Genomic DNA, 10,400 nt, shown 5'->3' with positions numbered 1-10,400 from the left:
AACCGTAGAAGAGGTCACGTGTTCGAGGAACAACAAGTGGCGGGTACTCCCATGTTCGTAGTTAAAGCTTATCTTCCTGTAAACGAATCCTTCGGTTTCACCGCCGATCTGCGCTCCAACACCGGTGGTCAGGCTTTCCCACAGTGTGTGTTCGATCACTGGCAAATCCTGCCGGGCGACCCGATGGAACCCACTACTCGACCATACCAAGTTGTGCAAGTATGTACATTTCACGTCACGTACATTTTTCCCGTATTTCACCACGTGCATAACTGATGGCGGTGATTATGCGATGTCACCGCCATTTTTAATCTCGTGGAAGAGAAAGCGTTTTTAGTTTTGGTTTTCCAGTATAATATCCTGGTTTGCCTGAATAGGGAAACGAACATTCTTTTTACAATAAACAAATATAATAAGATCGATGATACAAATACGTTACGTTCATTACAATCGTAATTGAAATATTGACTATGGAAATTTGTGTGCTTTTCAGGATACACGTAAGAGAAAGGGATTGAAGGAGGGTCTCCCAGACTTGAATGCGTATCTCGACAAATTGTAACCTCAAATCTGCGCGCACCATATTTAAATACCTATTTAAAAATTGTAATTCGATTAATAAATCGCTGGAGCTGCTGTATACAATTATAACATCGGTTTACTATAAATTTTGTTTTGCGCAATGATTCGTGAAAGATACATAATTATAAATACGAACAAGGATAATAAAATGTAATTATATATAACGAAACAAAAAAAATATGCGGAGTATATCTGCATGTAAAAGTGCAAAGGGACGATATGTTTTGTACATTTATTTAATTAGGAAAGCAACGCAAGATCGACCGGTTGCTTTTGATTTTTTTTAGCATATTGGGTAAAGCGCTATGACTGTTATTCGTATTACGGCGTTTTTCGTGCCAATTTTGTTTGAAGGTGAAAGAAAAGAAAAGATAATGATTCTGTAATAGTTTAAATTGCTTTTTTACTGGAATTTAGTGGATTACGTTGAGGACTTTACAATTATACAATTGATCGGAAGCGAACAGTTCCCGAAATTACTAAAACTGAAGAATCATCACAACAATGTACTCATATTACGAAAATATCAAGGAATTAAAGATGAAATGACAAAATAGTACACAGCGGCGAACACTTTTATTCCCTTTACTCAATATGTGCCATAATAACTACTTATTAATAGAATTATTAATTATGGATTATTAATAGAATTTACGGCCATTTTCCTTCTTCAATTAAAAATATTGAGACATAACGCGCGATGATTTTATATAGTATATAAAATCTTATTTATTCAGCAGAACTGTACATCTTGTAGAATATGTGACGCGTTATTTTTAAATGTTAAATAGGCTCTGATATTTCTTTTCCTGTTTTTCGCATTAATATTTTCTATAGTTCAGTCACATTGTGTTACTTTTACATTTTATTTTACGAGTAAAGATCGGAAATGTGTTTCTACTTATTTTAGTTTTTATTCAAAATTATTAATGTTACATATATATCGTATGTATATGTATATGATGTCGTGTAAAACTGGCGCTAGACTATGCGCGTGTTGGCGATTCATGTGTAGTTTGCGAATAATGTGGAGGGAACTACAATAACGAACAACGAATTTCCGTACGTAATTACTACAAATCGCGAATCAAGAATACGCGCATATTAGTTTGGCGTCAGCTTAATACGAACGCTGCACTTTCGTGATTCGAGCGACGATGGCGGAAATTCGATCGAGATGAAAAGCGCGACGGAGATTATTTCTTCACGTTGTTGCATTGCGAAACCGCGGAGTCTCGAAGCTGCATAGGTATTACCAGTATCGGCTCGTTGTACTGCGGCTTGTCCGTGTAAATAGACCACGTCCGTTCGATGCAGTCGAAGATTCCTGCAATTAATAAAATCGTCAATAATATATTATCTCATAGGTACAGAATTTTCTCATCTGCATTCAGGTCTATCAGGTAATTCTGCAGAATGAATTCTGAGAGACACGCGGGATCGTGCTTGGATTTTAATAGACTTCTATCTCGGCGAATGTTGATAAGAAAATCTTAAATAAGTAATGATGTAATTTCTTTTGCGCGTTTATCCAATATATATAATGCTTTCTATTTTCGTAATAAACATCGAATCTACGCATTAATGGTCATATAATCGTACAATTTTAATATGTGAAGCGTTATTTTTAAATGTTAAGTAGGCTGATATTTCATTTTTTGTTTTTCGCATTGATATTTTCAAAAGATAAAAAAAAGAGAGCGACTCTTATAAGCTCGACTTCCTGATTCAGGACGTACCGGTGGCGATCGTTTTGATGTGATCGTCGCTGCCGATCTCCTGATATACTCTGAATTCATCGTCCGTCTGATCACTGAGTATATTGATCACGTCCTGGCGACATTCAGCCGGCGGATGTTTAAAGATCGCCTTCATTCTCTTGATGCTGCTTTGTATGATCATGCCCTCCACCTCTGCCACCTTCAAACGCAGATACCTGAAACAATGGAAATGTATTGCTTAATATAATGACGAAATACGAAAAGGCGTAAGAAAAACTGTACGTTATTATTTAATTATTCAATGCATACATTATTATATAATTATTGCAGCATTCTCGACTATTGAGCAAATATCTCATTTGTAAATGGAATTTGTAAAATGATCGATTCAGCTTGCACACAGAAAAATATTATTCTATTGCTAAGTAAATTATTACTCAGTTTACTTTACTTCTTTTAAGTAACAGTTATCTTTAACAAAGAATATTTTCTTAATAATAGTCTTAAAATAGACTTGTCACAAATTTTAGAAATACTCATTATCATGTACTCAGAAAGAGTAAATATTTTCTTTTGAAGAATATTATAAAATTTTATCGAAGAAAAGAGAGTATCATAGATTTGCGGATATATGAATTTATAAAATACTTGAAACAAGTAATATTTACTTGTATATAGTATGTATTTTTCTGTTTGTGCTATCAGTATAGTGATTGTTTTACTTCTAGTGTATAATAATTTATGTTTGTGATTTTAATTATAATAATCATCGTTACTTCAATTTAGTGAGTAACAATTTTTTTACTTTGACATATTTCGAAACTAAATTATTACTTTCACGGCAAACGAGTCAAGTGTTGTATTCTTCTGTTCGCGCGCGTGTTGTCTCTTAAAAAGAAATAATTATTCAGAAATGCGAATAAACAACTGTCAAACCGAGTGATCTGATTCATAATTGCATTTGCATTCTCAGCCGAGCATAAGTTGCGTAATTGATCTCATTCTGAGGCAGGAATGTAAGCGAAAGATGATTTTGTAGAGCGAGAAAACTCATTAAACGGCGTATGCATATTTGACGCAATAATGTATTATGTGGTCATAATCGTGTACTTGTTGCAATGCGACGTGTTTTCGCCCGGGCTGACAGTCAGGATGTTGAGCTGCGACCTGGCGATATCCGCCTCGGCCGGGCCCACCTCGGCGTTGTGAAACATCCGATCGCCCTCCTGTGCGAGAAACGTCATGTTCACCGAGAAGCCCTCCGCTGCACCGAAGCCCTCGTTCCTCAGCGTCTTCTGCGCCTGCACAAAGTTCTCCACGCCCAGAAGTGCTCGCGTCAAGAAGTATCGCGCTGCGTGCAAAACAAGATTATCTGATTTTTTTTACACAGGATGGATGATGCGTACGGATCCCTTTGATCGATGTTTATCGATTTTTCACCTCGATCAAATTATATCTCGTATGATCAACGAAATGCAAGAGGCTTGTCTCGACCAAGAGATCTTCAGAATAGAAGAAATGATATAAAGTTATAGTTTCAGGAATATTTTAATTATTTTGCTTCCTCATTTAAAGCAGCTTAAGCATTGTAAGATAAAATGATGAGGAAGCAATGTGCAAGTTTTTAATTTGCACAACTCTACTTGTTTTTATGTTTAATTGTAAAGGAAGATTGAAATTTCACAAAGGGATGAAACTCACGAGTCTTGCCAGATCGCAGGACAGCGGCGCTAAGGGTATTGATGCTGTAAACTAGGCCGTGATGGTTGTAACCCATTGTGTAGCCCGGCAGGAAACCAGCATAGCTTAACGACGTGAACTTCTCCTCCCGATGGCCGGCCTCGATTACGTGAGCGCTCACCAGGTACCAGTGATTCAAGGTCTCCTTGAGGGCGTCCTCATTGTGACCCAGAATCTCCTATGCTTTTCGTTAAGTGTACGTGTCACGAAAACAAAATCAAATCAAACAACAAGCATAAATAAATATAATATTAAAAGTAACAAAATATAATAATATAAAATGTAAAATAAAAAAATTATATAATAAACAAAAAGATACTAACGACTAGTTCGACTATTACTATAAAGTAACACCGTTTTATGGTCATGAAATAATGCCTGCCGTTTCGTATCTTGTTACGTAAAGGCAATAATCGTGACATTTGAAGAAGAATTATGGAAAAGGACATTGATAATGCGTCCCGATTCATCATTATTGTTGTTTTGCATAGAAGACGAAATCATCATCCGGCTGTGTATTCGTATTTATATGTATTTTTATAAAACGCAAGAGAGCGAGTTAAAAACATTTTTTCCGTCGCGGGTTTTTCCTCGCACAGATATAATAGAGTTTTCAATGATTGATTATCGTATTTCAATTTTATCGATTCGCGCATTGTTATATCACGCGAGAATTTTTAGCAGAAATCAGTAGTCAAGAAAGCGTAAGAACAGCGTAATTCGCGTATTCTGTTTAATTAATAATATAAAATATGTACATAATTGCATGATCAAAAAAAATTCACGTTCCATGTTAATTCATGCGTGTCTGTTTAGCGCTTTAATATTAGAAAATATTTTCTTACTATAATTACTATAATAACAGAGATGATTATTGCATATTGAAGTATCAGTTGTAATAAAATTATTACACCTTATATAGATGTGATGATTATGTACATCTTCATTATTGTCAATATTTAAACAATGCGCAGAACACATGTTCGACTGAGATATCTTATCTTAATGAGAGCTTATTCTATATCGGTGAGATGCACTAATCTATTTTGATTTATTATCACTCTTACAGATCCTGGTTGATTGCATATGATAGTCGAACAGCCGACTGGAAGCGAATTTCCTTGGGTACCAACCGTGACGTTTGAAATAATGTCATCCAGATGCATCAGAAACAGCTGTAATGATCATGTTACATGTTACGCGTTTGTTTAATGTTCAGAAATTTTCCGATCCTCTGCGCACGCGAAGGACAAATAAAAAAAATCTTTATTACCTTTATTTATCAATAATTGTTACTATCACTCAAACAATCTCGCGACTTTTAAATTTATTTTGAAATAATTAAGATAAACAGAAAAAAGAAACTTTTAAATTCTGAAATCAAATTATAATCATTAATTGATTCTTAATTAGAGAATAGATTCTTAATTAGTGCAATTAGGGATTAACAATTTCCTCTTTTCTTCTCTCCAGGTTTATAATTGTAAAGTCTTCAAATCTTTCTTTCTCACGAAATCAAAACTTGGCTGCGCAACTGACGATTGTCTTTTTTAATACCTTCTTATTATCAATTAATTCCCCTCTTTTTCATTTATATTTATTTATAAAGGGACATACCTTATAGAATGGTATATTTGCACCGTCCGCCGTTCCCTCGATTTCCCTCACGTATTGCGGGAACTGTTTCTTTACCGCGTCAAGGGTTTCTTCGTAAACATTCTTGCCCTTCTCGGTAGCAAACAGGGGTAGATAGGTTTCGTTCAATGGTGGATAAATATCCACAAAATCCTGAATCATCTTGGCGAAAGTGCGTCCCTGATGCAGAAAAAAAAAAGAGATACGTCGCGAAAAAAGGAAAGATTCAATTAAACTAGAGAGATTAAAATAAATTCTCCCTATCAAGATTTTAATTCTCTTTTTATCTATAAATTTATATTTAGAATACTTGCATTTCTTGGAAAGAAATGTCATGCGGAATTCCTTAAAAATGTACATTAAAGAATAAGAAAAATATTGACGTCGAGTAATCTAAAATAGAAGAATTTTATTATTGATAGGATCGATTCTGCTCATTTCAATTTCCTCGTTGAAATCTCATTTTATCGTCGTTTTATCTGGAGCAATAGCAACAAAATTCCTCGATCTCGAGAGCATAAAAAAATCAAACAGATACGCGGCATGATATATAGATCGGCCGTACATGTCGCGTGCAATAATGCATGCAGAGAATTTAATCCGGGTGAACGTCACAACGCCCTTCTTTTCTCTCTCTATTCCCGCATTATTACGTCCTACCCCGCGCTCGTTCCGATTCTGATTATTTATGCATTTTTGTATCCAATCATGCATATGTTGAAATTTATTTATTCCGATTGGACATGAGAAATTCGCATTCTTATTAGCGGTGAGTTATATGTGTCACTTGTACTATTTATGATCGTGTAAAAACTAATAAATATAATCAGCCGCTGACAGATGAGAGACATTTTCATTTTCTTTTAAATTAGAGAGATACAAACAAGACAATTGATTCATTTATTTGAACAGTATAATTTCGAAATAAATCGAAGTAAAACGATCATTATGTTAAATAAAAATGCGATAATCATTAAATTTAAAATTAGAGACACGAATGATTATCGTACACTGATGAAGTAAAAAATAATCATTATACACAGAAAATGAAATGAGACAAAATTGTTTTACACACACTCGAGTTCGCGGAAAAATCGTACAAATTTGAAGAGATTTACGTAACAAGATCTACGTAAATGTTTGATGCTTACGATATCGAAGCCAATCTCGTAATGCGTTCCTCGAATGTGGATTATAGGAACGACGTTTCTGCGGCCTATGCTCTTGGAAATTGACTTGATTTCGCAGGACTCGATGGTCGCCATGTTTTCGGCGTGAACGATGAGAATGCTTGATTCTTCTTCTTCTTAGCTTAATGGATGTCCGTTCTAGATTGATAGTACATTTTTTAAATGCTTGGCCGATTGCAATTCGGTGAATCATCTAAGCTGCGATTCAAATTAGTAGTCCGAAGCGTGGAAAATGATCGTGACATATCATACACATTAATCATTCGTCTGGAAAGCGCGCTTGTAAATTATTATACTGCATTAAATAATATATATTTCTATTATCTGATCTATAATTATATATTATTAGCAAGTTGATTAACGATTGTTTGAATTTGTCATAAATTATTTCTGCATATATTCTACATATATTGAAGCAGCATATATTGTACCCTCTCTCTTCGGTTTTTTATAACTCTTTGTAGTTTCCGATTTCATTCAACAATATCTGGTTTCTCTCTGTATTAACATGAGCGTAATTTAAAGAAGAAAGAAGTTGACACCATAATCTCTCCACGCGTAATTGGAAACGTCTCGGAAACGGAGATAATACTAAAATAATAATATACTGGAATATATCTTTTCTGATCAATTTTCACGCTAAAAAAAAAAAAAAAGAAATAATTAGACAAAACACGCGGATAAATGTGATTCACGTGAATCCCTATTTGTTTTTTTTTTTCTTCTTTATTTTGATTTTCATTCACGACGATTCGCGGGAAGGATAACAGAGATAACAGAGGGAAGGAAAGAGATGAAGATTCGAAGAGCGATCATCTATCAATTCATCGCGTGCACATACCTGCGTGAGTGATTTCTACCGGGCTGTATGTCAAGAGTCGCAGGTGTATCTTCGCGGATGTGGGGACACTGATCGCGCGGACCGATGATGATAATGTCCCTCTTATCGGCCGTCTATCATCCGGTTCGCGGCGATTAACGATCGTTGCACGACTGACAATTCATCGACGGTCCTCGCCTCGCGATCGGGAAGACTCGCGAGTGTCTTTTATCTGGCTTTTATCGCGTTACATCGCTTTACGTTCGCGTAATCGCGGCCGCGTCGCGCCGCGATCACCGCGTGGAGAAAAAAAAAGGGCAAGAGAGAGACGAGGATTTACGTTTCGCCGCGTGCACCACCACCCATATTACCTTGAGGCAATTTCTCGGAGGCAGATCCGGGAGGCGGGAGGCCGCTGATAGTCACCCGGATAAAGAGGAGGGAAGCTTACTTACCTAATCGACGTCGTCGCGTTATCGCTCTAATAAATGCACCGAATTTACTGGACAATCATATAAAAATGATAGCTTCGACGATGCCGTCAATGTGGGAAATATCGATCGATCGATGTATGTTTCTTTCTTTTTTGACCGTTTGACTTAATATAAGAAAAATAGCAGATTAGCAGAATTCGAACTTCCCCATTCTTGCATGCTAAACATATATTCATACTGTACAATAAAATATTATTGTGCATATAGCATCCTCTTTATCTCTATAATGGGTGCTTTCCATTTAGTGACTCAAGTCGACACAAGCATCATTCTATCTTTGTTGTTCACTGGTATTGAAAGAAGATAGAATGATACTTGTGTCGACTTGAGTCACTAAATGGAAAGCACCCGATATAGTCTTATTTGACATTTTCTGCTTTCAATTTGACTGCGGTTATTCGGCGATATAATTTTTTTTTTCTGGAATACAGCCAATTTTTAATTTTTTCCCCAAACTTTAGGGGTTTCTAGCTCGGAGGAGGATTTATTTGCGGACCCATGTGTTCATAGGAAAAAAGTCTTATTTTGACCTCTAGAATATGCTCCTAAAGTTTAGTGCATCATTTCAGATACACCCTGTATATCGCGGAATTTCGTCTTCTCAGAAGTTGTTAAATTTTTGTTGTAGATACAATTAAAATAAAATAATTCGAGATAATCCACATTCATCTTTTCAACTTTCAATAAATTCTTTAATTCCTTCGCGTGGGCAGATTTTTTTTTATCTTAATCCTCGATTATCTCCAGATAGCACTGTCTTCTTACATCGCGTCATCGTAATTGCGATGGATAATTGAAAAAAAAAAAAAAAAGGAAAAAACGTGCGAAAGAATTATAGCGCCGTAAATATGCCATCGCATTGGAAATTAAGGCAACTCCATTTATAGTCGTCGGTCTTCTTCACAGTGGCATAGACCCGAATAAGTCGCGTTCGTTCTTGTGGAAGAATCTCATTCAAGGTTCCCTCGATATTGCGCTCAAGGACCATCCGGGAAATATATCGCCGCATGTGCACTTCGTCCACCAACAATAGATCTTGATTTCGCGCGCAACTAAATCTGAAAGCGGCGAAGATCCGTTCGCCTTTGTCTTCGCGGAATGATGCTTTCCTCAAACGATTTTCATGTAAAAACTTGGGAGAGGAAACGCGTCTCGACGACGATTATATACGTATGAACCGTATGTGTGGTTTTGTGAGATACTCTCGGTTTTACTGAGATAATTAGATCTCTGTGCGTTTGAGAGAGAAAGAGAGAGAGAGAGAGAGAGAGAGAGAGAGAGAAATAATTTTCAAGGTTCTAACAAAATGTGCAGTTAAGGCGCAACATAAAGATAAAGGTTCCCTCGCGCGCACTTTCAATAAATCTCTTGTCACGTAAGAGACAATTCGTAAAACTCTCCAGGGTATTAATAATCTATTCGAGTTTTGGTAAAAATGTGTCTAATTTTAACGTGTCAGTAAAAATAAAATTTTTACGTATGCCACGTTTTCATAATCGCCGACACAAACATTCGCAAGTTACATCACGATCGATCGATTGCCATCAGAATTTGTGCGGCTTCCAAATTCTTGTCTTTCCGCGAGTTAAATCAATTATCGCTTGTTTTACGCGGCTTCTGTGAGGTCACACTGGTTCAAAAATCTTGCAGAATAGAGAAACACACGAGTGCGAGTTGCACGTGTTTTTACTTTCCCGCGTATTGGATTTCGCATTACATAATATATGCTAATGCTTAAAATTATATGTTAATACGTCAATAAAATGACATTAACGTCAATAGAATCCGAGCAAACATATTATAACACTTATATAATGTTGGAGTATAAAATTATAATAACAGCTGTTATATTTTTGTTATATACCATCTGATATATTTTAATTTTATTATATATGTTTTTAATGTATCAATAATATTACATTATATAATTGTTATAATTAAATGTATAACTGCTATATAAAATTTGTTGCTTTCTTCAGTGGGAAATTACAAGGAACGAGTGTATTACATGTTACAATCCTGTAATATTACTTGTTATATTCGGTTACACTGAGTTATGTAACCGTTATAACATAATTATAAAAGTGTGTTTGCTAGGATGACATTATCAATCATGCTCTGTTAAATGTATGCCATAGTAAAATTGTATAAAATATATATATATAGTATAGTATAGTATATATTATAAATACAGTAATATATAGTAAAATTATTTTTC

The 10,400-nt window shown here is 35.5% G+C and overlaps 2 protein-coding genes across 5 annotated transcripts in view; one reads left to right on the top strand and one right to left on the bottom strand.

Annotated features, from left to right (window-relative positions):
- Positions 1-1,138, top strand: part of LOC115239864 (translation elongation factor 2) — a 10,609-nt gene extending 9,471 nt beyond the window's left edge. For both annotated transcript variants that reach the window (XM_029814645.1, XM_029814644.1), the window contains 2 exons: positions 1-219; positions 494-1,138. The exon at positions 1-219 is cut by the window's left edge and continues 63 nt beyond it. In XM_029814645.1, the coding sequence (XP_029670505.1) occupies positions 1-219; positions 494-562 (288 nt within the window). In that variant the 3' untranslated portion in view covers positions 563-1,138. The remainder of the gene's footprint in view (positions 220-493) is intronic.
- On the bottom strand, positions 982-8,338 carry LOC115239865. Of its 3 annotated transcripts, none has more exons than XM_029814647.1 (8): positions 8,144-8,338; positions 6,830-7,006; positions 5,661-5,858; positions 5,111-5,218; positions 4,005-4,221; positions 3,414-3,654; positions 2,322-2,518; positions 982-1,909 (listed from the first exon to the last, which is right to left on the bottom strand). In XM_029814647.1, the coding sequence occupies exons 2-8, from the start codon at positions 6,941-6,943 to the stop codon at positions 1,779-1,781; spliced, it is 1,206 nt and encodes a 401-aa protein (XP_029670507.1). In that variant the 5' UTR covers positions 6,944-7,006; positions 8,144-8,338; the 3' UTR covers positions 982-1,778. The 3 variants fall into 3 exon arrangements, with proteins under 3 accessions (XP_029670507.1, XP_029670506.1, XP_029670508.1); XM_029814646.1 differs by lacking the exon at positions 8,144-8,338 and adding an exon at positions 7,710-8,114; XM_029814648.1 differs by lacking the exons at positions 6,830-7,006; positions 8,144-8,338 and adding an exon at positions 7,710-8,116.
- Between the last annotated feature and the right edge of the window lie 2,062 nt (positions 8,339-10,400).

This window comes from Formica exsecta, unplaced genomic scaffold, assembly GCF_003651465.1.
Source record: "Formica exsecta isolate Colony F162 unplaced genomic scaffold, ASM365146v1 scaffold4, whole genome shotgun sequence".
Taxonomy (NCBI): domain Eukaryota; kingdom Metazoa; phylum Arthropoda; class Insecta; order Hymenoptera; family Formicidae; genus Formica; species Formica exsecta.
This window is presented reverse-complemented; position numbering and strand designations above follow the sequence as displayed.